Source organism: Sus scrofa, chromosome 4 (assembly GCF_000003025.6).
Source record: "Sus scrofa isolate TJ Tabasco breed Duroc chromosome 4, Sscrofa11.1, whole genome shotgun sequence".
Lineage (NCBI taxonomy): Eukaryota > Metazoa > Chordata > Mammalia > Artiodactyla > Suidae > Sus > Sus scrofa.
The window spans coordinates 94,583,707-94,611,475 of NC_010446.5; the positions used below are offsets into that span (position 1 = coordinate 94,583,707).

General features: G+C 50.9%; 2 protein-coding genes across 3 annotated transcripts; one reads left to right on the forward strand and one right to left on the reverse strand.

Moving 5' to 3' along the window:
• On the forward strand, positions 199-22,983 carry GBA (glucosylceramidase beta). 2 transcript variants are annotated; one of them, XM_013997000.2, is made up of 12 exons: positions 199-560; positions 16,360-16,418; positions 16,788-16,875; positions 18,089-18,280; positions 18,406-18,552; positions 19,303-19,436; positions 19,664-19,836; positions 20,077-20,314; positions 20,883-21,107; positions 21,480-21,643; positions 21,993-22,109; positions 22,205-22,983. In XM_013997000.2, the coding sequence occupies exons 2-12, from the start codon at positions 16,392-16,394 to the stop codon at positions 22,308-22,310; spliced, it is 1,611 nt and encodes a 536-aa protein (XP_013852454.1). In that variant the 5' UTR covers positions 199-560; positions 16,360-16,391; the 3' UTR covers positions 22,311-22,983.
• Positions 22,870-27,733, reverse strand: MTX1 (metaxin 1). The gene is made up of 8 exons (NM_001039750.1): positions 27,639-27,733; positions 26,314-26,383; positions 26,090-26,169; positions 24,443-24,535; positions 24,084-24,266; positions 23,871-23,947; positions 23,305-23,459; positions 22,870-23,204 (listed from the first exon to the last, which is right to left on the reverse strand). Exons 1-8 carry the CDS (start codon positions 27,717-27,719, stop codon positions 22,990-22,992), a joined length of 954 nt encoding a protein of 317 aa, NP_001034839.1. The 5' UTR covers positions 27,720-27,733; the 3' UTR covers positions 22,870-22,989.

Below are 27,769 nucleotides of genomic sequence, written 5' to 3' on the forward strand. Positions count from 1 at the left end.
GGCCAGGACGACAAAACAGTAGGAGGGAGTGGAGATTGGGGTTCCCTACGGGGCAATTTCTGGGCACTGGATGTTCCCTATCCTGAGGCTCCCAGAGGAGGAAGCTCAAGAAACCAGCTCAGCTTCCGTAAGGCGGACTCAAGGAAAGAGTTCAATCTCCCCTCTTAATTGGGTGTGCGGCTAAGCGTACACCAAGGCGCATGCGCGCCTCTCGCTTCCCGCGCCCTTCTTCCGAGTAGACCCCGGAATAGGTTTGCGTCCTCCTTGGGCCACGGCTGGTCAGCGGAAACAGTCCGTCCCCAGCATGACCAATAAGAAGTGCGGAAAGGGGCCCCGTCCCGCCTCCTGATGATTAGAGGGTCTCCCTTCTCGAGCGAGGTCCCGCCTCAGCCCCGCCCTGTGGGCCCTGAGGGTCTCGCGGCTGCGCGTGGTGGGGCTGCAGCCTCGCTCCGGCGCGGGCTCCGCTGACCCCTTTCTGCCGCCCCGCCCACCCCGCTTTGCAGGCTGCGCTGGGATTTCCCTTCGCCTCCGGTTGGGGCTGCTGTTTCGCTTTGCCGACGGTAGGCGTAATGGATTTTGCACTGTTTGGATCTTAACTGTCCCTTCCCCTGCGTCTGCAGTTCATCTTTTTTTTTTTTTTTAAATCATCATTGTTATTATTAATAGTAGGGATGGTCGTATTTTGCTAATGAAGAAGAGGGAGAGAATCTTCAAATTTTCTTCTACCCACTTGCGTTTTTGAGGGGTAGAGTGGGAGGAAGGTCTGTGTAATTTATCCATGTCTTCAAGTCATCCGAGAAATGTTCAGTGAGCACGGGACCAGCGCCGGGTGCTGTGCTACCTACTGGGGATACAGACTGATCCCTGTCCTGGGTTTACGCCCGGACAGATGAGCAGGCAAACGAGGTGGCTATATAACTGATATTAAGCCATTTGTGCAATGAATTGCAATTGTAATAAAAGCTACAAAGGAGAGAGATGTAAGGGCTGTCAGCTTGTGTTACAGGATGTGTGTGTGTGTGAAGGGAAGAGAATTTCTTAGAGAAAATGACATATGAGCTGAGTTCTGAAGGAGAGATGAATAGGCTTTAACTAGGCGGAATGGAGGTAGAGAGCGATGCATACTAAAGGAAGAGATTTTGTGAGGATTCTGAGGCAGAAAGGATGTAGAACAAGGGGTCCAGTCCATGGCGGGCTGTCATTGGAGGCTGGTCTCTCTGCCTGGACACTTGCCCCTTGTAGTCTGATTTCTACACAGCAGCCAGAGTGATCTTTTAAAAATATAAATCTGGTGTGGTCACTTCCCTGCCCCAAACTCTCCAGTGAATTTCCATCTTGGAACAAAATTCAGACTCTTCACTGTAGCCAAGGCCCTACAGACCTGCAGCATCTGATCCTCAACATTTTTCTCCAAACTCACTTCTTACCACTGCCTCCTTACTCGTTCTGTCCAGCACTCCCTTGCTTTGTAGTTCTCATAGCTCCCTGAAATGATTTTTTTTTTTTTTTTTTTTTTTTTTTTTGCCTATCACCCCCTTTAGAACATAAGCTCCATAGAGCCAGGGACTTTATCATCTCATTTATTTCTGTAGCCTCCGGATCTAGAAGAGTGCCTGGCACATAGGAGATGCCCAATTATTATTTGTTGAATGTGTGAATTGGGAAGCACATAGCAGGGGTGCCCAACCCTCTCAAGGGTGTTAGGAAAATGGATGCTGATGGCAGAGACAGTAAGGCTAAGGACTTAGTGATGCAAAAAGAATATTCATTTTTTCAGGAGAAGAAAATATAGCGTAGAACAGAGGCAAGATGGATGGTGGCCTATTAGAGGAAATGTGATTGGAGCATGTGGTCCAAGTGGAGAGGTGAAAAATGAGGCTGGGAGTTCTCATTGTGGCGCAGCAGAAACGAATCCGACTAGGAACCATGAGTTTGCAGGTTCCATCCCTGACCTCGCTCGGCAGTTTAAGAAACTGGTGTTGCTGCGTCTCTGGCATAGGCCGGCAGCAACAACTCCAATTAGATCCTTAGCCTGAGAACCTCCATATTCATCCCACAGGTACAGCCCTAAAAACAACAACAACAACAAATGAGGCTGGAACAAAGATGCCAGATCCCATACACCTTCGTAAAAGGCATCGTGGAGCCCTTGAAGGATTTTAGGAGAGTGGTAGCTTCAAAATTTGTTTTTTGTTTGTTTGATTGTTGATTTTTAGGGCTGCACCTGTGGCATATGGAAGGTCCCAGGAGATGGGCTGAATCAGAGCTGTAGCCACCAGCCTATGCCACAGCCCAGGCAACTGGTGATCCAGGCCACATCTGTGACCTACACCACAGCTCACGGCAACGCTGGATCCCCGACCTGCTAAGCAAGGCCAGGAATCAAACCCGAGTCCTCATGGATACTTGTCAGATTCATTTATGCTGAGCCACAAGGGGAACTCCAATTTTATTATTTTATTTTATTTGGAGGCACTCATGGCATGCGGAAGTTCCTGGGCCAGGGACCAAACCTGAACCACAGCAGTAACCAAAGCCACAGCATTGACAGTGTTTGAGATTTAACCTGCTGAGCCACCAGGGAACTCCTTTTTTTTTTTTTTTTTTTTTCTTAAAGCAAGAGCAATTTTATTTCTTTTTTTATTTTTACTTCTTTGCTTTTGAGGGCCACACCTGCAGCATATGGACGTTCCCAGGCTAGGGTTCAAATTGGAGCTGCACATACAGGTCTACACTACAGCCATAGCAACTCCAGATCTGAGCCTTGTCTGTGACCTACACCACAGCTCACAGCAACGCCAGATCCTTAACCCACTGAATGAGGCCAGAGATTGAACCTACGTCCTCATAGATGCTAGTCAGGTTTATTACTGGGAAGCCACCACGGGAACTCCAAGCAAGAGCAATTTTAGAGCCCAGAGGGCCCAGCATTAGCTGGGGGTGTAGGAAGTGCAAGAGAGGACTCATCAGGTGTAGCACCACCTTCCAGATGTTTGCCATGAGTAATGTTATCTGCATTGTTGCATGAAATCCTCATGACAACCCTGAGGCAAGAGTTTTGGAGATGAGGAAACTGAAGCTCCAAGAAGTCAAGTGACTTCCCAATATCTCAGTTCTAGTGAGAAATGAAGCAAGGATTTCAACCGTGTATAGTCACTCCAGGGTCCATGCTAAATCTCCCTTCCGTATTTATTGCTTCTTCTTGGGATGGAAGAGAAATGGAGGTGGCCAGAGGGAGCAAGGGTGGAGGTAGAGGTCTCAGACAGACTCCTTTGACTGTAGCTGGAAGGAAGAATCAAAGGCTGAATTACAATAACAGTAATATAGAGTTCCCCAGTGGCCTAGCAGGGTAAGGATCTGGCATGGTCACGGCTGTGGCTCAGGTCACTGTTTTAGCAAGGGTTTGATCCCTGGGCTGTGAATCTTTTTTTTTTTTTTTTTGCTTTTTTGGGCCACGCCCGAGGCACATGGAGGTTCCCAGACTAGGGGTCCAATCAGAGCTGTAGCCGCTCGCCTACGCCACAGCCACAGCCACAGCAACGCCAGATCCAAACTGTATCTTTGAACTACACCACAACTCATGGCAACGCTGGATTCATAACCTACTGAGTAAAGCTAGGGATCGAACCCACAACCTCATGTTTACTAGGTCAAATTTGTTTCCCCTTCGCCACGACGGGAACTCCTGGGCTGTGAACTTCTGCGTGCCACGAAGTGGCCAAAAAAAATCCTTAATAACTGTAATAATTCCAGCCATCTATATGGAATTTTTCTGTTCACAAAAACCACTTTCACAGACATCTTTCTTTTCTTTTCTTTCTTTCATTTTTTTTCCTTTTAGAACTGCACCTGCAGCATATGGACATTCCCAAGCCAGGGGTTGAATTGGAGTTGCAGCTGCCAGCATACGCCACAGCTTGCAGCAACAATGCAGATTCTAAACCCTCTGAGCAAGGCCAGGGGTTGAACCTGCATCCTCACAGACACTGTTGGGTTCTTAACCCACTGAGCCAAAACGGGAACTCCAGATGTTTTTGTTCTCAATGAGCCTCATTACAGCCCAGGTCGGGAGGCTCAGAACAGTAAGGAATGTGGGAGCAGGCGCATTGATGTTCAGGATTTGAATCATATTTCCTGTTGCCTCAACCCAATCCCCTCTATTAGGACTCACTCTAATAGTCCTTTTCAGAGTTAGCTACCTTCTTCCTGACGTTCATTACTCCTTTGCTTCAAACCACACCCAGGACAGTCTCTGAAACACCGACAGGCAGGGCCTTGAATAGACAGGTGTGATTGGTAACTTAACCCATTCATTCATTCAGCAAACTTGACCTCTGATTCTGTGCATGCCTCTGAGTGAAGAGTTTTGAGATTTCGGAGACATAGGAACCATGAAATCTGCCCTATAACTGCTTGCAAACTTATGGAAGACTAAAATTATGCTACTGGAATATCTGGGAGGCTATGTGATATGATGGCTAAGAGCTGCTTGGGCTTCACAGTAGGATAGCTGAATTTAGGCTTAACTCTGCTGCTTAATCTTTTTTTTTTTTTTTTTTGTCTTTTGTCTTTTTTGTTGTTGTTGCTATTTCTTGGGCCGCTCCCGCGGCATATGGAGGTTCCCAGGCTAGGGGTTGAATCGGAGCTGTAGCCGCCAGCCTACGCCAGAGCCACAGCAAAGCGGGATCCGAGCGGCATCTGCAACCTACACCACAGCTCACGGCAATGCCGGATCGTTAACCCACTGAGCAAGGGCAGGGACCGAACCCGCAACCTCATGGTTCCTAGTCGGATTCGTTAACCACTGCGCCACGACAGGAACTCCTGCTGCTTAATCTAAGTCAGTTTTCGGCGTTCCCGTCATGGCTCAGCAGAAATGAATCTGAGTAGCATCCATGAGAATGCAGGATCGACCACTGGTCTCACTCACTGGGTTATGGATCCAGCATTGGTGTGAGCTGTGGCGTAGGTCGCAGATCTCGGCTCGGATCTGCCGTTGCTATGGTTGTGGTATAGACCGGCAGCTGTAATCGACCTCTATGCCTTAGAACCTCCGTATGCCACGGGGGCAGCAGTAAGAAGCAAAAAAAAAAAAAAAGAAAGAAAAAAAAATACAAGTCACTTTTCTCATCTGTAACATGGAGTTCTCAGGTTAATGCACGTAATAAGCACTCGTGAAAAATTGGCTGTTGGTATCTTGAGAAAAATTATAGGAGAGTATGTAAGGTACAAATACTTTCTATTTGCACTGGACTTTAGAGGGATGCTATGGTTATTGTTTAAGAGTTGGTTAATCAGGGAGTTCCTGTCGTAGCTCAGTGGTTAATGGATCCGACTAGGAACCATGAGGTTTCCGGTTCGATCCCTGGCCTTGCTCAGTGCATTTAAGGGTCCAGTGTTGCCTCGAGCTGTGATATAGGTTGCAGACATGGCTTGGATCCCGCGTTGCTGTGGCTGTGGTGTAGGCCGGTGGCTACAGCTCTGATTCGACCCCTAGCCTGGGAATCTCCATATGCCACAGGAGCGGCCCTAGAAAAGGCAAAAAGACAAAAAAAAAAAAAAAAAAAAAAAAAGAGTTGGTTAATCAGGAGTTCCAGCTGTGACAGAAGGCGATCCACGTTGTTAAGGATCTGCCCTTTAAGGTTAAGGATCTGCTCTTTCTGCAGCTGCAGCATAGGTCACAACTGTGGCTTGGATCTAACCCCTGGCCTGGGAACTCCATATGCCTCAGGGTGGCCAAAAAAGAAAAAACAAACAAAAACCAAAAAAGAGTTGGTTCATCAGTGTTCCCATTGTGGCTCAGTGTGTTTAGAACCCGACTGGTACCCATGAGGATACAGGTTTGATCCCTGGCCCCCTTCAGTGGGTTAAGGGTCCAGCAGTAGTGCAAGCTGTGGTGTAGGTCATAGATAAGGCTCAGATCTGGCGTTGCTGTGGCTGTGGCTGGCAGCTGCAGCTCCATTTCCACCTTCAGCCTGGGAACTTCCATATGCTGCAAATGCAGCCCTAGAAAGAAAAAAAAAATCAGTTGATTAATCAAAGTAGCTACTGTGATAATCATTTGGCAACATATACATGTACCATGTGGAATCATCAGTTGTACATTTTAAACTTATACAATGTTATGTCAAGTATATCTCAATAAAGCTGAAAAAAAAAAAGTTGGTTAATCAGATGAATCCAAGGGTGAAGGCACACCCTAGTGATTAAGGAGCAGAAGGGTCTCACTGGAGCAAGAAGTTGGGGGGTCGATAATCAGGGGACTGGTGTATCCTTTTTTTGGGGAGGGCTGTGCTGGCAGCGTTCAGAAGTTCCCAGGCCAGGGATTGAACCCTCTCCAAAGCAGTAACCCTCACCACACCAGATCCTTAACCACTAGGCCACCAGGGAACTCCAGGAATGGCGATTTTTCAGATCAGAGCCGAAAGGACAGGTTCTAGGCTGACTGGTGAGGTTTATCCATTCATTCACAGTAGTTTTTTTTTTCTTTTTTGGCCGCCCCCTCAGCATATGGAGTTACCAGGCCAGGGATCAGATCTGAGCAGCAGTTGCAATCTATGCCGCAATGCCAAATCCTTTAACCTGGCACCCCGGAGACACCACTTATCCCACTGTACTACATTGGAAACTCCCCTAAGTTTTTTTCTGAGCACCTACTCTGCTATGCATGGCATGAGAAAGTGTCTTTGACTTGGCCATGGAGGTGACAATGGGAGGGGGCACTCCTCCTCTGAAAGTTGATCTGAGGCCTGAAGAGCAAGGAGCCTGGGCTGTGGTACTTTGCTAGGCTCCAGGTCTGGAGTTTGCTATCTGAGCCAAGACTACAGCCTGTCACAAGCCTGGCTAAAGGGGGAGTCAGAACTCCCTGTGCTGGGTCAGCCAAACTATTTTTGTACTTCTGCTTTTTGCTTATATTTATTTTCTAGTTGTTCTCCCTTGGTGTTTAGCTAAGTCTTTTTAAAAGTGCTGTGCAGGGAGTTCCCGTCATGGCTCAGCGGAAATGAATCTGACTACCATCCATGAGGATGCACGTTCCATCCCTGGCCTCGCTCAGTGGGTTAAGGATCCGGCGTTGCCGTCAGCTGTGGTGCAGCTCGCAGATGTGGCTCAGATATGACCTTACTGTGGCTGTGGCACAGCCTGACAGCTACCGTTCCAATTCTACCCCTCGCCTGGGAACCTCCATATGCCGTAGGTGTGGTTCTAAAAAGACAAAAAGACATAAATAAATAGTAAAAGTGCTGTGCAAAGGGAACCAAGAAAGGCATTCGTGGCCACCTAGTACCCCCCTAGTGGCTACTGCACTGAGGCCTGGGCCTTTGAGGTGACTCCCCTAGAGCAGTGGTTCTCAGTCGCCCCCTAGGAGTCATTTTGAGAAGCTGTTATGACTGGAGATATAGATATAGATAGACCATCTATAACCTGCAATATAGGAGTTCCTGTTGTGGCACAGCGGTCACAAACCCGACTAGGATTCATGAAGATGTGGTTTGATCCCTGGCCTCACTCAGTGGGTTAAGGATTTGGGGTTTCTGTGAGCTGCAGTGTAGGTCGCAGATCCAGCTCGGATCTGGTATGGCTGTGGCTGTGACTGTGGCTGTGGCCGTGGCTGTGGCCGTGGCTGTGGCATGGCTAGGCCAGCAGCTGCAGCTCTGATTTGACCCCTAGCCCGGGACCTTCCATATGCCTCAGGTATGGCCCTAAAAAGAAAAAAAAGTTTCTCCTTTTAAGTGTACAATTCAATGCTTTTGAGTAAATATACAGTTATACAACAGTTAATATCCATCTCCACTCCAGCCCCAGCCAAGCACTAATCTATTTTCTGTCTCTATAGATTTGCCTATTCCAGAATTTCAAATAAATAGAATCAAACAATGTGTGATCTTGGAGTTCCCATTGTGGCTCAGCAGAAATGAATCAAACTAGTATCCATGAGGATTCCCAAGGCATGTAGAAGTTCCTGGGCCAGGGGTTGAACCCTTACCACAGCAGTGACCCTAGCCATAGCAGTGACAACACTGGGTCCTTAACCTGCTGAGCCATAAGAGAACTCCCTCAGAGTGGTTTTGATTTGCTTTCCTTCATGACTAATGTTGTGAAGCATCTTTTCATGTGCTTGTTGGCCATTTCCATATTATTTTTGGAGAAATGTCTAGTCAGATCCTTTGCCTGTTTTTATTTATTTATTTATTTATTTTGCTTTTTAGGGCCACACCCGAAGCATATGCAGGTTCCCAGGCTAGGGATCCAATCAGAGCTACAGCTGCCGGCCTACACCACAGCTCACGGCAATGCTGGATCCTTAACCCACTGAGTGAGGCCAGGGATCGAACCCGAAGCTTCATGGTTCCTAGTCGGATTCATTTCCACTGGGCCACGACGGGAACTCCCTTTTCCCTTTCTTAATGGCATTATTTGGAGTGCTAACCCTTTTCATTTTGTGGAAGCCAATTTATCTTTTTTTTTCTTCTGTCACTTATGGTTTGGAGTCATAAATAAGAAATGATTGCCTAATGAGATTTGGGGCTTAAGTTGTAATAAGATGAGATTTTGGATACCTTGGGAGGAAGTAAGAGTATTTACATGTGGGAGGGACATGGCTTCTCAGGGACCAGAAGGCAAACTATAGTAGATAAATGCTAAGTGGCCGAAATGATCCCCACCTCCTGGTGTCACAATTTTTTTTAATTAATTAATTTATTTATTTAATTTTGCTTTTTAGGGCCACATCAACAGCATATGGAAGTTCCCAGGCTAGGGGTTGAATCGGAGCTGCTGGCCTAAGCCACAGCCACAACAATGCCAGATCCAAGCCGCATCTGCAACCTACACCACAGTCATGGCAACGCCAGATCCTTAACCTACTGAACGAGGCCAGGGAAACCTGCATCCTCATGGATCCTAGTTGGGCTCATTAACCACCCAGCCAGAGTTCCCATCGTGGCTCAGTGGTTAATGAATCCGACTAGGAACTGTGAGGTTGTGGGTTCGATCCCTGGCCTTCAATGGGTTAAGGATCCGGCGTTGCCATGAGCTGTGGTGTAGCTCGCAGAAGTGGCTTGGATCCCACGTTGCTGGGGTTGTGGTGTAGACCAGCGGCCACAGCTCCAATTGGACCCCTAGCCTGGGAACTTCCATATGCCGCGGGAGCGGCCCAAGAAATGGCAAAAAGACCAAAAAAAAAAAAAAAAAAAAAACCCAGCCACAAGGGGCACTCCCTGGTGTCACACCTTTGTTTAGCCCCACCACCCCCCTCCCAGTGTATGGGGGGGAACTGTGTAACTGATAGAAGAGGTCAAAATGCTGATGTCCACCTTCCAAGGCTGAGATGTGGTGGCTCCTGCCTTTTGCTCCTCTAGGTCACTCACTCTGGAGGAATCTAGCTGCCATATTGTGAGGACGCTCAAGCAGCCCTCTGAATAATCCCATACAGTGGAGAACTGAGGCTGCTGCCAACAGCCAGCCCCGCTTCACCACCTCTGTTAGACAGAGCCTCAGCCCAGTGGAGCCTACTGCAGATGACAGCAGCCCTGGCCGCCATCTTGGCTACAGTCTTTTGAGAAACCTCTAGTCTGAACCATCCAGATAAGCCACTCCTGAATTCCTTTCCCACAGAAACTATGTGAGATAACAAATGTTTATTGTTGCTCCACACAAGGGCCAAAGAACATTAACCACTGGTTAATCCAAGGTCACAAAGATTTACTCTTATGCTGTCTTCCGAGAATTTTTCTAGTTTTAGCTTACATTGAAGTCTAGGATCCATTTTACTTTGATTTTTTTTCTATTTCTTAAAGTTTTATTGAAGCATAGTTGATTTACAATGTCGTGATAACTTCTGCTGTACAACAAAGTGATTCAGTTATACACGTACACATATCCTTTTTTTGTTGTTGTTTTTTTTTTCTTTTTTGCTTTTTAGGGTCACACCCATGGCATATGGAGGTTCCCAGGCTAGGGGTCAAATCGGAGCTGTAGCCGCTGGCCTACACCACAGCCACAGCAACACGGAATCCAAACTGAGTCTGTGACCTACATCATAGCTCAGGGCAACACCAGATCCTTTAACCTACTGAATGAGGCCAGGGATCAAACCCGCATCCTCATGGATACTAGTTCAGTTCGTTAACCACTGAGCCATGACAGGGACTCCCACATATCCACTCTTTTTCAGATGCTTTTCCCATACAGGTTATCACAGAATATTGGTTAGAGTTCCCTGTGCTACACAGCAGGTCCCCATGGACCATCATTCCATATACAGTAGTGTGTACTTGACAGTCCCAAACCCCCAGTCCATCCCCCCACCACCACACTTATCTCCTTTGGTAACTAAGGGGATAATGTTTAATGTTTAATTGTTTAATTTTTTTTCTTTATTTTTCACTTTTTTTTTTTTTTTTGACTTTTTGTCTTTTCTAGGGCTGCTCCTGCAGCATATGGAGAGTCCCAGGCTAGGGGTCTAGTCAGAGTTGTAGTCACCGGCCTATGCCAGAGCCATGTCTGCAACCTACCCCACAGCTCACGGCCATGCCGGCTCCTTAACTCACTGAGCAAGGCCAGGAATCGAACCCGCAACCTAGTCCATGGTTCCTAGTCGGATTCGTTAACCACTGTGCCACGACAGGAACTCCACTATGTTTGTTTTTGAAGTGTGTGAGTCTGTTTCTGTTTTGTAAATAGGTTCATTTGTATTAATTAATTGATTAATTAATTAATTTGGCCTTGCCCACAGCATGCAGAAGTTCCCAAGCCAGGGATTGAACCCACACCATAGCAGTGACCCAAGCTGCTGCAGTGACAATGCTGGATCCTTAACCCACTGTGTCACAAGGGAACTCCTGTTACATATTTTTTAGATTCCATATAAGTTATATAATTTGATGTTTGTCTTTATCTGACTTACTTCACTTAGTATGATAATCTCTAGGTCCATCTATGTTGCTGCAAAAGACATTATTTCGTTCTTTTTTTTTTTTTTTTTTTTTGCTTTTTAGGGCTGCACCTGCGGCATATGGAAGTTCTCAGTCTAAGGGTTGAATCGGAGCTGCACTGCCAGCCACAGCCACAGCCACAGCCACAGCAACACCAGATCTGAGTTGACTCTTTGACCTACACCACAGCTCATGGCAACACTGGGTCCTTAACCCACTGAGCGAGGCCAGGTATTGAATTCACCTCTTTGTGGATACTAGCTGAGTTCGTTTCAACTGAGGCACAACGGGAACACCTCTTTTTTTTTTTTTTTTTTTTTTTTTTAATTAAAATAGGAGTTCCCGTCATGGCGTAGTGGTTAACGAATCCGACTAGGAACCATGAGGTTGCAGGTTCGATCCCTGGCCTTGCTCAGTGGGTTAACGATCCGGTGTTGCCATGAGCTGTGGTGTGGATGGCAGACGTGATTCGGATCCTGTGTTGCTGTGGCTGTAGCGTAGGTCGGCAGCTACAGCTCCGATAAGACCTCTAGCCGGGGAACATCCATATGCCGCGGGAGCGGCCCAAGAAATGGCAAAAAGACAAAAGAAATTTTTATTTTATTTTTTAACTTTTTTTTGCTTTTTAGGGCCACACCCACGGCATATAGAGGTTCCCAGGCTAGGGGTCCAATCAGTGCTACAGCTGCCAGCGTACGCCACAGCCACAGCAACGCAGGATCCGAGCTGCATCTGCAGCCTACACCACAGCTCACGGCAATACCAGATCCTTAACCCACTGAGCGAGACCAGGGATCAAATCCAAAACCTCATGGTTCCTAGTCAGATTTGTTTCCACTGTGCCACGACGGTAACTCCTTTTAAATTTTTAATTTTTTTTTGCTTTTTAGGGCCCCACCCGTGGCACATGGAGCTTCCCAGGCTAGGGGTCCAACTGGGGCTACAGCTGCCAGCCTACACCACAGGCACAGCAACGCAAGATCCAAGCTGAGTCTGCGACCTACACCACAGCTCATGGCAATGCTGGATCCTTAACCCACTGAGCGAGGCCAGGGATCGAACCTGCAACCTCATGGTTCCTAGCCGGATTCATTTCCAATGCGCCACAATGGGAACTCCTGAAATTTTTATTTTTTATTTTTTATTTTTTTGACTGCAGCTTGATGTGGTATCTCAGTTCCTCGACCAGGTATTGAACCTAGGCTGCTACAGTGAAAGCACCAAGTCTTAACCACTAGACCACCAGGGAACTCCCCATGAAACCCCACAAAATTATTTATTAATTTTGGGGCTGTTTTTGCTTCTGTTACATCCTAATTTATTCCATTTAAGTTTGTACAGATCTGACTACATTATGTTTTTTTTTTTCTTTTTTTTCTTTTCAGGGCCGCCTTGGGGATTGTGAAAGTTCCCAGGCTAGGGGTTGAGTCAGAGCTGCAGCTGCCAGCCTACACCACAGCCACACACAATGCAGGATCTGAGCCCCATCCCCATGACCTACACCACAGCTTATGACATCCCAGGATCCTTAACCCACTGACTGGGAACAGGGATCGAACCCGCGTCCTCATGGATGCTAGTCGAATTTGTTACCACTGAGCCACAACGGGAACTCCTGGATTCTTTTTCATTATTGACATGGTATCCCTTGCCCAATGTGTTTGGAGAATGCAGATCCAGAAATGTTGCCTCATAGTCAGCACTCAAGAAACCAACTTGGGCTCCCTTTTGGGCAGGTAGAACCCTCCTTCAACATTACAGGAGGAGTTTCTGATGTGGCAAACAGATCGGCAGGATCTCTGCCGCACCAGGGCTCAGGTCTGATCCCGGGTCAACAGGGTAGGTTAAAGGATTTGGCATTGCCACAGCAGCTGGGGCGGGGGCGGGGGTGGGGTGGGGTAGCATCTTGGATCTGATCCCTGGCCTGGGAACTCCATATGCCTCGGGGCAGCTAAAAAGGGAAAAAAAAAATTATGGGATGACTTTAAAACAATGCAAAGCAAAGGCTGCAGACTAACACAGCCAATTTTGAAAATAACCAGGAGCCCGTGGAGCCTTTGGTGCCCCAGAGACACTCATCAAATGTGTAATGTGTGTCCTAGGGCTCTGGATATCAATCCAGGTTCTGCCACTAAAGGGCCATAGGATTTGGGGCAATTTAATGACCTTATAGAGTCTTTGGTTCTTTATCTCTAAAATAGGGGAAATATGGAGTTCCTGTCGTGGCGCAGTGGTTAACGAATCCGACTAGGAGCCATGAGGTTGCGGGTTCGGTCCCTGCCCTTGCTCAGTGGGTTAGGGATCCGGCCTTGCTGTGATGTGGGTTGCAGATTCGGCTTGGATCCCTTGTTGCTGTGGCTCTGGTGTAGGTTGGCAGCTATAGCTCTGATTAGACCCCTGGCCTGGGAACCTCCATATGCCGTGGGAGCGGCCCTAGAAAAGGCAAAAAGGCAAAAAAAAAAAAAAAGAAGCCTCCCAGGAAAATCACGTGAGAGAAGAAACTAGAGACTCACAAACTCTGTGCCTACAGGGAAACAGGGTAGGGAGTGGGGCTCTAAAGCCACCAGAGCAGGCAGGGGCAAATGTCCTATGTACTTAACAAATATTTGTGGAATGAATGAACTAGAGGGAAGTTAGGTACTGTATATCTCCTGTCCTCCTCCCAAGAACAAACCCTGTGCAACATTTCCTGGAAAAACAGGAAGTGTGGATGGGACAGTTCCTGACATAGTGATGATGATTCAATTCAGTTCAGCAATTTGGCACTACCCACCCTGTGCCAGGTCTTGCAGCTAGAATGAGTAAGACATTCCTTTGTGGAATTCCAAGGTTCCTCTGTAGACACAGCCCTGACTGGTTGCAGTATTTGGTGACAGGCAGTGTACTAGACACTAGACACTGTTGTTATATCTCACAACAATTTTGTAAGATTGGAGTTCTCACCTTCTATAGATAAGAAACAGGGGCTGGAGTTCCCGTCGTGGCGCAGAGGTTAACGAATCCGACTAGGAGCCATGAGGTTGCGGGTTCAGTCCCTGCCCTTGCTCAGTGGGTTAACGATCCGGCGTTGCCGTGAGCTGTGGTGCAGGTTGCAGACGCGGCTCGGATCCCGCGTTGCTGTGGCTCTGGTGTAGGCTGGCGGCTGCAGCTCCGATTAGACCCCTAGCCGGGGAACCTCCATATGCCGCGGGAGCGGCCCAAAGAAATAGCAAAAAAAAAAAAAAAAAAAAAAAAGCCAAAAAGCCAAAAAAAAAAAAAAAAAGAAGAAAAAAAGAAGCAGGGGCTTAGCAGTTCCCCATAGTGGCTTAGTGGTAAATCAACCTGACCAATATTCGTGAGGACACATGTTGGATCCCTGGCCTCACTCAGTGGGGTAAGGACCTGGCATTACCCGGTGTAGGTCGCAGATGCGGCTTAGATCTGGCGTTGCTGTGGCTGTGGTGTAGGCTGGCGGCTGTAGCTCTGATTTGACCCCTAGCCTGGGAACCTCCATATGCTGCGGGCGTGGCTCTAAAAAGACAAAAAAAAGAAAAAAGAAAAGAAAAAGAGTCTTAGAATGCTTAAATAATTTAATGAAGGTCAAATAACCAGTAAATGGTGGAGCCAGTGTTCAAACCAAGTGCAGCTCAAATGGTCCATTTTGCCTAGAGTGTGTCTGGAAAGACTTCACTTGGATAATTTTTTTTTCTTTGCTTTTTTTTTTTTTTTTTAACGGCTGCAGCCACGGCATATGAAGTTCCCAGGCTAGGGGTCCAATCAGAGCTACAGCTGCCGGCCTACACCACAGCCACAGCAACATGGGATCTGAGCCGCGTCTGCAACCTACACCACTGGATCCTTAACCCACTGAGCGAGGCCAGGGATCGAACCTGTAACTTCATGGTCCCTAGTCGGATTTGTTTCCGTTGAGCCATGACAGAAACTCCCTTGGATAATTTAAAACGAAAAAAGACACAAACAACAAGTGTCTCCTGAGCATCTGCTTTGTAGTAGGCACTGTGCTTACTTCACTGACTTTAGTAATGACCTTGCAAGGTGGTAATGTTGCTCCATTTTACAGGTGAGGAAGTAGGCTCTGGGAGCTGGAGTCAGCCAGGTGGCACTATGCGGGCCACGCCCACTAAAGCATATAGCATGTGGCCCATGAGGCAATGCCATGCACAATCCCCTTCTCACATCCAATGAGGATACAGTTTTGTGCAACCCTTTCCAGTTCCTCAGCTACTTTACACATGCTCTGTCCTGTGAGAAAGGAGAATCAGTTCCTCTCATCTGCATCTCATGACAAAACAAGGGAGTCCTGGAGAGGCACTTCCCTCTGCCCAGGGCTCATCCTCCCTGCTCTTCACTGGTTAATATTTCCTGCCCCTTCTCCTCCCTGAAGCCTTCTGGGATAATCCCCACCATGAAGGGTCCTTCAATGCACACCTGTTACTGTTTTTGTCATTATCTCTAACCATCTGACTCCCCTGCCTTACGAGCCTCTGTAGGGCAAAGGCTGTCTTAATCATCTCTCAGTATGTTGACCTGTTTTGTTTTGCTTTGGGTTTTTTTTTTGTCTTTTCAGGGCCGCAGCACATGGAGGATCCCAAGCTAGGGGTTCAGTCACAGCTGCAGCTGCTGGCCTACACCACGGCCACAGCAACACCAGATCTGAACCCCGTCTGCAAAGTCCACCACAGCTCATGGCAACACGGGATCCTTAACCCACTGAGCTGGGGCCAGAGATCGAACCTGCAACTTCATGGATACTAGTTGGGGTTTGTTACCACTGAGCCACAATGGGAACTCCTTGACCTCAGTTTTGCTTTTTTGCTTTTTTGGCTGCACCTGTGGCAGGTGGAAGTTCTGGGCCCAGGGATCAAACCCTTGCCACAGCAGAAACCTGAGATACTGCAGTGAAAATGTGAGATCCTAACCCCACTGTGCCACAAGGGAACTCCTGGCCTCAGTAATTTGCACAGTAAATTTCTTTTATTAGCATTACTTAAAAATTTTTTTTCCTCTTCCTGGAAACCTAAAACTGCAAATAAAGGCTACTGACTTATAAATAAAGAAAAATAACTTTTTTTTCTCTGGAAAGCAATGTGCCTGTTGTGGTTCCCATCTTCTGGGATTCAGGAGCCTTATTCCCAATTCTCCATTGATATATTTCATCTAGATTCTCCCTAAAGTTGTCATCCATACGTACGTTCCAGAATTTCACAGGGTGTATAATTACCAACAGCCCCGAGGAAGCCAGTCGCCCTTTACAAGTATGGTTGTGATTGCCTCACTTCCTGTGTCATGTGACTCTCCCATTGTTATCACATGACCCATCCATTCCATTATGCCGGTATTGACTGGTAGGGCTAACCTGGTGTGTATAGCTACCACTGGTGCTTGCAAGCCGGTTTTTATTTAGTTGATCCTCTCTCCCTCTGAGGTTTGGGATCCCTGCAGTCTTCTCATCTGGTGATGGAGCTCTCAAGTCCTTCCAGAGAGGTGAGTGGGCCAGGGCGTCCAATTTGTCTTGTCATGCTCTTTCTGGAATCCTGGCCATCCAGGCTCTGAAATTCAATGAATGACAGTCTCTCCTTGAACCAGGCTGTCACGACTCTTCGATAGAGGGAAGGATAGAAGGAAGGAGGGGTTGAGGGAGAAATGGATGGAGAGAGGTGGAGGAGGGTCCTGGTTGGGATGGGCAGAAAGCTGTCAGCAGCAGAGGGCTTGGAGGGGAGCTGGACCCAGGTATATGTGGGCTGTGTTCAACTAAAGGTGGGAGACTAGGCTGGGCGAGCCCTGCCCAGGAGAGTAGGTGAGAGTCACGTGAAGAGGGGCTTGCCTCCTAGCTGCTCCTCTTTCTGTTCTCAGGAGTGTCCCAGACCCCAGGGCAGAGTAGGTATCATGGCCGCCAGCCTCATGGGATTGCTTCTACTTCAAGCAGCATCATGGGCATCAGGTAAGCGAGCCAAGGAGGAGGGAGGGAGCCCCAAGGCCCCCTTCTGTCTTGTGGTCCTTTGGTATTCTCTGGCATGCTAGTGGTGGACTTCAATAGCTGTTCAGTAAACCCTTCTCAGTAACTGAGATCAACCATGGTGGGGTGGGTATAGCAAGGGGATTTCTTTTTCTTTCTTTTTGGCTGCCCCGTGGCATGCAGAGTTCCTGGGCCAGGGATCAGATCCAAGCCACAGTGACCTATGTTGCAGCTGCAGCAATGCCGGATCCTTTAACCCACTGTGCCGGGCTGAGGATGGAACCTGCATCCTGGCGCTGTGGAGTCACCACCAATCCTGTTGCACTACAGTGGGAACTCCAAGGGAATTTTTTTTCTTTTTACAGCCACACCTGTGGCACATGGAAGTTCCCAGGCTAGGGGTGGAATTGGAGCTGCGGGCCCATGCCACAGCCGCCACACCACCAGATACAAGCCGCATCTCTGGCCTACACTGCAGCTTGCCACAACACAGGGTCCTTTATTCTTATTGATTGACTGATTGCATTTTAGGGCCGCACCTGTGGCTTATAGACGTTCCCAGGCCAGGGGTCGAACCAGAGCTGCAGCTGCTGGCCTAGGCCACAGCCACAGCAATGCAGGATCCAAGCCACGTCTGCAAGCTACACCACAGCTCGAGGCAATGCCAGATCCTTAACCCACTGAGCAAGGCCAGGGATTGAACCCACATCCTCACAGAGCCTGCTGGGTTTTGTTACTCCTGAGCCACACAGGAACTCCTCCAAGAGAATTTTTTTTTTTTTTTTTTTTTTTTTTTTGTTGTTGTTGTTGCTATTTCTTGGGCCGCTCCCTCGGCATTATTGTTGTTGTTGCTATTTCTTGGGCCGCTCCCGCGGCATATGGAGGTTCCCAGGCTAGGGGTTGAATCGGAGCTGTAGCCACCGGCTACGCCAGAGCCACAGCAACGCGGATCCGAGCCGCGTCTGCAACCTACACCACAGCTCACGGCAACGCCGGATCGTTAACCCACTGAGCAAGGGCAGGGACCGAACCCGCAACCTCATGGTTCCTAGTCGGATTCGTTAACCACTGCGCCACGACGGGAACTCCCTCCAAGAGAATTTTTGAAACCAGTGTTCAGTCTTTTCTTCCAACTATTGTGTCCTGTGCCCCATATTCATCCTTCTGCCCTTGCCTCTCTGTGCTCCTTCCCTCCCAGGTGCCCGCCCCTGCAGCCCTAAAAGCTTTGGGTACAGCTCAGTGGTCTGTGTTTGCAATGCCACCTACTGTGATTCTCTTGACCCCCTGACCCTGCCTGACCCTGGCACCTTCAGCCGCTTTGAGAGCACACGCAGCGGGCGCCGAATGGAGCTGAGCCTGGGGACCTTCCAGGCCAACCGCACAAGCAAAGGTAACCATCCACCCCTCAGCCCCTGAGCTGGGCTGGAATCCTTTTGGAACTAAATCATGCCAGTGATCACCATGGAGTTTCTCTCCTGTGCACTGCTACTGTTTTTTCCCTTTGGATGTCCTTAGGGCTTCTACTGACCCTGCAGCCAGATCAGAAGTTCCAGAAAGTGAAGGGATTTGGAGGGGCCATGACAGATGCTGCTGCTCTCAACATCCTTGCCCTGTCACCCCAGGCCCGGAATTTGCTACTCAAATCATACTTCTCTGAAGAAGGTGAGGAGGAAGGGGACAAGATGACATATTGCAATTGACATCTTTCTTTGGACCCTGATGTCCATCCATCCCTGACATTTGAGTCCCAATTGGAAAAGAAGATTGTTCTGCCCATCTTCTGCTGAGTGCCTGGGGACTGTGCTTCAGGAGTTCCTGCTGTGGCACAGTGGGTTAAGGATCTGGCATTTTCTCTACAGCTGCTCGGGTTTGAGCCCCAGCCCAGCAGTGGGTAAAGGATCCAGCATTGTTGCAGCTGTGGCATAGGTCACAGCTATGGCTCAGATTCGATCCCTGGCCCAGGAACTTCCATGTGCCAGGGGTGCAGCCGAAAAAAAAAAGGATCTGTGCTTCACCTGGAGCCCAAGTTTCTTTTGGCCCTGACTTAGACATAATTTAGGACTGGCAAGTGGTAGGTCAGACCCCCCATTCTCCGGTTGACTCAGATTCACATATCTTGGTCTTTTTTTTTTTTTTTTTTTTTTTGCCATTTCTTGGGCCACTCCCGCGGCACCTGGAGGTTCCCAGGCTAGGGGTCTAATCGGATCTGTAGCTGCCGGCCTACACCACAGCCACAGCAACTTGGGATCCGAGCCGCGTCTGCGACCTACACCACAGCTCACGGCAACGCCAGATCCTTAACCCACTGAGCAAGGCCAGGGATCCAACCCACAACCTCATGGTTCCTAGTCGGATTCGTTAGCCACTGTGCCACGACAGGAACTCCCACATCTTGGTCTTTGTTTTCTGCAGGAATTGAATACAATATCATCCGGGTGCCTATGGCCAGCTGTGACTTCTCCATCCGCATCTACACCTATGCCGACACCCCTGATGACTTCCAGTTGCTCAACTTCAGCCTCCCCGAGGAAGATGTCAAGCTCAAGGTGGGCCCTCTGGCTGCCTCAGGGCCTGGTGGCATTGATGCCTGTGGGTTGAGAGGCCTCAGGCTACAGCAGTCTGGACAGAGAGACAGAAGCTGCCCTCTGCTCTCTTTCTTCTGTTCTGGGGTAGGGAGGGTGGGGGCTGGTGGCTAGGCCTGATAGACTGGTTGGGCCAGTTCTGTTTATGTTCCACTTCTGGGTGTCTCTCGCCTCACCACCTTTGTTTCTAGATACCCCTGATTCACCAAGCCCTGAAGATGGCCCAGCGCCCTGTCTCCCTCTTTGCCAGTCCCTGGACATCACCCACTTGGCTCAAGACCAATGGGGCAGTGAATGGGAAGGGGACACTCAAGGGTCATCCGGGGGATCGCTACCACCAGACCTGGGCCAAATACTTTGTCAAGTAAGGGAACAGCAGGACCGCAGGATCCACACCTCTTCTGTCTCGGACACCCTGGTCTATGTCCCAACCCTTGATCTGCTTCCGCCGCCAGATCTGACTCTCCTCAGCTTATCATCGTTCTACCTTCTGGGTCTTTCAGACTCAGGCCTCCCCTGTGTCCCCCACCCCGTTGGGCCTCCTCCTCCCCAGGACCTTGGTTCCCTTTCTGGCCATGATCACTCATACCCTTTCCCTTGCCAGGTTCCTGGATGCCTATGCTGAGCACAATTTACACTTCTGGGCAGTGACAGCCGAGAACGAGCCTTCTGCAGGGCTCTTTACTGGGTACCCCTTCCAGTGCCTGGGCTTCACCCCCGAACACCAGCGAGACTTCATTGCCCGTGACCTGGGTCCCACCCTGGCCAATAGTACACACCGCAATGTCCGTCTGCTCATGCTGGATGACCAGCGCTTGCTGCTGCCCCACTGGGCCCAGGTGGTAAGGCCCAAGACCTCCACGGTACCCTTGCGACCCCCAAATCCAGCATCCAGATGACGGGCTCCCAGCCAGAGTGCCTACCCTGCCCCAACTTTTTTTTTTTTTTTCTTTTTAGGGCCACACTCGCAGCATATGGAGGTTCCCAGGCTAGGGGTCCAGTTGGAGCTACAGCTGCCAGTCTATACCACAGCCACAGCAATGCCAGATCCGAGCCACGTCTGCAACCTACACCACAGCTCACGGCAACGCCAGATCCTTAACCCCTGAGTTAGACCAGGGATCGAACCCATAACTTCATGCTTCCTAGTTGGATTTGTTTCCACTGCACCACGATGGGAACTACCCCTGCCTCAACTCTTGAATCCTAGAGCACCCTGGCCAGCCAGGTGCTGGGGGTGGTGAGGACCCCCTTCCGGCTCTCCAGGGCCCCATGGTTGTCAAACCCCCTCTGGTTGGGTTCATCCCACTGCCTACTTCTCAGGTCCTAGGGCCTCTTCCGGAACCATTTGTGCAGGGCCCAGGATCAATGGCTTTCTCTCTCCAGCAGTCCTTCTCTCTCCCCATACAGGTGCTGGCGGACCCAGAGGCGGCTAAGTACGTTCATGGCATTGCTGTACACTGGTACCTGGACTTTCTGGCTCCAGCAAAAGCCACCCTGGGGGAGACACACCGCCTGTTCCCCAACACCATGCTTTTTGCCTCAGAGGCCTGTGTGGGTTCCAAGTTCTGGGAGCAGAGCGTACGGCTGGGCTCCTGGGATCGAGGGGTGCAGTATAGCCACAGCATCATCACGGTATGCCACCTGCGTCCCTTTGTGCAGAGCAGACCCTCTCAGGCCCCTCACTGATCTCAGCAAAGGTTGACGGGAGGCCCTCCTCTCCAGCTTTTCCCCAGCTGCCTTACTCTTTGGGGCAAATTCTGGGATATCACGACCTGCTCGCTTGCCTTCCCGTCCCCCATCTGCACACCCCGTCACCCTTGTTCAATCCACCCGATTTCTCAGCTCCTCTTGGGATCGCCTTATCCTCCCAAACCCTCCCTCCTTAGACATTAAGGATACAAAACACCCCCCTCACAGGGCTGAGGCGCCAGAGTCGGTCTCCCTCATGTGCCCCTAACTCAATGCCCTGAGGACCCCATGTGGACTGCCCTGTTCCTACCCTAGAACCTCCTCTACCACGTGGTTGGCTGGACTGACTGGAACCTCGCCCTGAACCCCGAAGGGGGACCCAACTGGGTGCGCAACTTTGTCGACAGCCCCATCATCGTAGACATCTCCAAGGACACATTCTACAAACAGCCCATGTTTTACCACCTTGGCCACTTCAGGTGAGTGGAGGGGTTGGGCCCCAGCCTAGCCTTTCCTGCCCTGGGCTTGTATCGCCCCACATGAGGGAGCAGGAAGGTGTTTAGGGTGGGATCCCTGGGGCAGGTACACCTCTCCCTTTTGCACCATCGAGGCAGGAAGTGACCAGCTGGGAGGAGAGACACAGACAACCCCAGAATGCCCAGTGCTGGGGCTGGGAGGTGGGAGGGTAGGGCATGCCCAGCCGTCTGGCTTGGGGCCTGGAGAGTTAGGGCAGATCTTTGGCAGGGTTCTGTGGCGGTAGGGAGGATGACTTTCTTAGGGCCAGGGGGTCTAGGATGGGGTCCCTGACCATGCCTGTTTGCGTTTCAGCAAGTTCATTCCTGAGGGCTCCCAGAGAGTGGGGCTGGCTGCCAGTGAGAAGAACAACTTGGACACGGTGGCACTGCTGCGCCCCGATGGCTCGGCCGTTGTGGTCGTGCTAAACCGGTGAGAGCAGCAGGGCCTGGGAACTGGGCTGAAGCCGGGACGGGGGCCTTGGCGGGCTGCTCACCTACTCAGCTTCTCCTCCCTCCCCTCCCCAGCTCCTCGAAGGATGTGCCTCTCACCATCAAGGATCCGGCTCTGGGCTTCCTGGAAACGATCTCACCCGGCTACTCCATTCACACCTACCTGTGGCATCGCAAGTGATGGAGCAGATACCGAAGCAGGCGCCTGGGCCCGGCATGGACATTAAAGAGACAGAGTCAGCTCACATGCTGTCTGTGGCTGTAGAGGGTACAGCAGGGCCGAAGGGATCTTAGGTGACGTAAGCCTGGAGGCCGTGGTTTGGGTGACTCACTCTCCCCTCTAGTTGCTGCCAGGGGCTAGAGGCCCCTAGGGAAGGGATCAGGAAGCCCCGGTGGTCCCCCACCCCCATGCCTGTGTGAGCGTGTGCTATGCGCTGGTTGCCTGTGGAAACTGGGCCCAGGCCCAGGGTGGTGAGCTCACTGTCTGCACAAACACGGGGGGTGGGGGGTGGGGGGAGAGGTTAAGGAAAGGAAGAGACTAGGAAAGCCGGACCCAAAACTGGGAACTGTTTGTCTTTCTTGAAGATGTAGAACCAGGCCCATACAGATGTCAGCACTAGGGCACAGGCAGCGAGAGAAGCCAAGCACCCGTGGGTAGACTCAAGCACCCAGGTGACCCCCTGCTTCGTACCAGCTAGGAAAAATGACCGCCTCTTGAAGGAGAGAATGTTTGATCCCCGTCATTGTGAGCAGGTTTATTCTGGGGGTGGCACCACATTTCCAGCCATACCAACAACGGGGAAACAGAGGGGCCCCTGGAATGCATGACAGTAAAAAAATCAGTCCTGGGAGCATATACGTCATTCTTCTTCATCCTCCTCAGCCATGCCCAGGGCCCGTGTGCTTGGGGCCCGGGCAGGAGGTGCCCGCTGAATGGAGACAATGCCACTGAGCAAGGCGTAGCCCGCCATGGCTGCCAGCCCCGCCAACACGGATAGGATCTGGTTCCGGCGCCGGTATGGCTCCTCCTCAGTCTCTGAGCTCGCTGGTGTCTGGCGTGGACGTGGCACCTCAGCTGAGGGGCAAGGAAGGAAGGTGGGCAGGGGAGCTAGTTCCTGGATCCCTGCCCCCCTCTCCCAGGGCTGGCGACCCCCACCCACCCATCCGCCCCTTACCTCCCTCCCAGGGGAAGTAGAGGCTGAGGATATGGGTGCAGTAGGCACAGAGGTTGTGCAGCCCCCGGAGGTGGGCCTGCAGCTTCCCACTGGGCAGCTTCGCCTGCTGCAGCAGGGCCAAGTAGCTGAAGACAAAGGCGTCCAGGGAGGCGGGGCTGAGGAGAAGCGGGAGAGATGGAGTCGGAGGAAGAGTCGGCTCTGGGAGGTGGGCTCCGGGCAGCAGGGGGCCACCGGGGGAGGAGAGGACACACAGTTCTGGACCTGGTGTCGGGAGGGCGCCCCGGGTGGCGCCAGCCTGGCCTTGAATGGGACTCTATCCCAAGACTGCATAAAGGGCACATTGAGTGCCCCACAGCCCGGCAGGCCCCTCCTGGGCCTGGCCGCCCTCCCACCCTCCTGTACCACTGAGGCGGCTCTGGCCCCACACACAGCCCCACTGTCACCAGACCCAGTATCTGTCCCAAGGTCCTCTGGTCCAGAGCCTGAGCCCACCCCCGCCCCTGCAGCGACACCTGAACCTGTATCTCCTTCCAAGCCACCTATGATTCCCCTGGAGTCAGACTCACGCATCTCCAAAGAAGAATTTCTGAGCGCCCAGGCGCTGAGAGAGAAGGGTCAGGCATTCCCGAGCCTCCTGGTAGAGCTATCGGGGAAACACAAGGTCGGCTTGCGGCTGCGGCTGCGGGCAGCGCGCCGCCTCCCCCCGGCCCCAGAACTCCCATGCCCTGCCATCGTCCTGGGGGTTCCTCTTGTACAACGGCCCCCTGTCCCAGAGGTACCTCCTTCTCCAGCTCTTCCTCCTCCTCAGGCCTGTGCTCCCCACACAAGAGCTGCAGCCGCTCCATGTACTGCCGCTGCATGCGGCCGGGCAGGAAGAAGTTGAGGGGAAAGGGCATGGCCTCTGCGTACCACTTCCGAGTCACTTCCACATAGTTCTTGGCATCTACCCAAAAAGTATGTATCTGGATTGGGAACGCAGGAAGGAAGAGGAGGGTCTGAGCCAGTGCACCTGCCCCACTCAGGTGGGCTTCTGAGCCCCATGCTGTTCCAGGCCTGTGTGTCTGTGGGGGGCATCTGTGTGTGTGCCCGACGCCCGCCCCTGCTGGCCATCCACACTGGGAGGTCTGGGCACACTCACCAGCACCGGGAGCAGCTTCTCCTCCAGCAGCGACATGAAGGCCAAGGTGTCTGCCCCTTGCCGGGCTGACAGATCATAATCGGCATTGTATTTCTGTGGAGGAAATGTCCACTGTGAGGGGGACACAGGGCGGGGGGACTCCAAGGACACTTCCCCAAGGAGGGAGGCATCCTGTCTGGCACCACCCGCACTGACCTCTGGGTGTAGCAGAGGTAGGGCAAGGAGCTCTTCTCACTGAGGCCCCCTTGCCTGGGCCCAGTCAGTAGCCTGTTGCTGTTGGCGGGAAGCCTGGACCTTGGAGCCTGCTGGCCGTCAAGGTCCCGCGCCCACTGGGGGGAGGAAGGAAGGCCCAGCCGCAAACCAGGAGCAGCTCCCAGAGTTTCCACGGAAAGCTGGCAGGATGCCTGCTGACGGCAACTTTCTAACGGTAATTTCCCCAATCCAGACACCACAAAGCTCGCCGAGCGGAGCTCAGTTGCGGGCTGGGCTGCAATCAATGCCTCAGGAACGAGGGGACGCCATCCCTATGCTCCTGGGACCCAGGGAACCCATGTCTAGGGCCCTCTGGCTTATTATCTCAATGCCTAGCTCTGGGCTGTTTCTTCTATTTCATTCCCTGGCCCAGGCGCCGCCACCACCACACACATTCCAGCCATACCCCCAGGTCTCTGCCTGCCACACCTTCCTGGGCTCCAGTGTCTGCTTCTCAGCCCCCTCCCTCACATCCTGAGTAAACTCTGTCCCCAGATAACCTCTTGAGTGTGATCCTCAAATCTCTGTGAGCCTCAGTTTCTCCCCCATAGAATGGGGGTAATAATCTCTTTCGCTCACTGTGGCTGTATTAGGAGAAAACTCTGGAACCTGGGAAAGCTGTGTTCCTACATCAGAAATCAGTGGTGCTGTTCCTGCCAGGAACTTTGGCTTTTATCTGGATCGCCTTTCTCCATGACTCTCAAGCCTCCATTAATTCACCAATTCCTCCACCTCTGGGAAAGGAGAAATGAGTAAGAGGGTCCCACACTTCAGATGATGTGTTCCCTTTTGGAACCAGACCATAAAAGCTAGAAGAGCCCCTGCAAAGTATCCTGGCTAGGCCCCCTAGTTGTACAAATAAGGAGGAAGTTAAACAATTTGCCCAAAGTCACATAGACAATGACAGAGTGAAAAACATAGCCTAGGCCTCCCCATTCCTCTCATAACACTCTTTCAATTTCCTCATCCTGGCTCTTAGCCTTGTCCATCCTGAGCCCCATGTAATTCAGCCCTACTGGTCCCTGAAAAAAGGGCAGTGGCCCTTAGAAATCCCTGTCTGGTCCTATCTTTTTTGTTTTTTCTCTCCTAGTCTTATCTTTGAGAGCTTCATCTGAGCCAACTGTTCTCTCCTACTCTCCTTTCCCTTCCATGTGTCATCGGCCTATTCATCTCTACCTCCCTGCCCAGCAGGTGCCTCTGGATGCCCTGACTAGCTTAATCTCTAGTCTACCACGTACTCCATCACAACAACATTGTGTCTCCCCACTGGACTATGTGTTTCTTGCAGCTGAGTCACCTGCATCTGGATTGGCATATGCTGCTGTTCAATAAAGATGTGTTGCACTGAATCAACTGAACTCTCTCATTGACAGTCCCCCTACCCAAGCCACCTACCTCTTTTCGAAGGTGGGTGATGATCTTGTGTGGTACCGAGATGACTTCTCCTTGACTGGTCCGAAGGGCAGGCAGAGTTCCTGACATTGACAAAGAAGTATGGCCACCAGATCCTTAACTGCTTATCCATATATTATTGCACCACATCCCTGTCTGTCTCCTGCTCTTCCCCTTGTACATTCCCTTCCTCACCACCCCCACCGCCACCCAGGGACACTGGATACCTGAAGGGCTCCGCCAGGGGTTGGTGATCTTGTGCACCTTGAGTGGGGCACCAGTAAATCTGGCATAGGTCTGCAGGGAAGGAAGCAGAAGGCAGAGAGGCCAGGGACATGGCCCCCACAGGGGAATCAAGAAAAGAAATAACATTTATTGAATACCTTTTGTGTTATGCCCTATGCTTCATAATTGCCTTACCAAAAAAAAAAAAAAAAAAGTTGACATTATGTTCTTTTTTTTTTTTTTTTGTCTTTCTGCCATTTCTTGGGCTGCTCCCTCGGCATCTGGAGGTTCCCAGGCTAGGGGTCAAATCGGAGCTGTAGCCGCCGGCCTACACCAGAGCCACAGCAACTCGGGATCCGAGCTGTGTCGACAACCTACAGCTCACGGCAACACCGGATCCTTAACCCACTGAGTGAGGCCAGGGATCGAACCCACAACCTCATGGTTCCTAGTCGGATTCATTAACCACTCCGCCAAACGGGAACTCCTATGTTCCCATTTTACAGTGGGTAACACAGGGCTCAGAGAGATGATGGACATGTCCATGATTACAAGTCAGCCAGAAAAATCCTTTCCTCTACCTTCTTTCCTGCCATTTCCCGGTGAACACTTAACCTCATTTGGAAGCACTGACCATGCCTTTCTTTGGAGTCTCTATGGACTGTTCATACTTATAACTTAGCACCAGAACATTTTATTACACTTATTTGCTGACATGTCTACCTTTCTGTAAACACCACCAGGGGAGGGACCACATGCTATTTATCTTTGCATGCCAATGTTTGGTATTTGTAAGATGCCTAATACATGCTTATTAAATGAAAGAGTGAATGAATGAGTGAACTAGTCTGACTCCAAAGCTCTATCTACAGAGCCTGGCTGTGGGCTTTTTGGTTCAATGAACAATAACCTCAGTCAGTGCTGTTGAATGAGGAGGAGGAGGGAGGGAGGTTGAGAAGGCAGAGACCTGCGGAGTCGGAGAACTCTGAGATCGTCCAGCCTCAGTAAACAAGCGGATGAAGAAAACAGCGCCCAGAGAGAAGGGATCGCTCCAAGGTCACACAGCCAATAAATGGACATGCGAGAACTAAAACTCATCTCCTGAACCTCTGACCAGCACCCGTTCCATTGCCAAACAAAAACTAGGCTGCTAATGGCAAAGGACACGGTATGTGAGTCCATACTGGCCAGGCACGCTCTTTGATTGCCTCAGTTTCCCCCAATGCGCCCGTGCTGAGGCGCCCTGGCAAAATCCGGTGATTGGCTAGTCCGAGCCCCCTCCCCAGTCCTCCAGGGCGCAGCAGAGGGCGCTGGCGCCACCCCTCACCAGCACGGCCAGACTGTCCAGGTCCACGGACGGCAGCCCCCAGCCCCCTGACCAGCAGAACAGCTCCATGGGCGCCGCCATCTTGCCCGCCCTTTGTCCCGGAAGCACCTCCCCCTGCGCTTCAGCCCTCC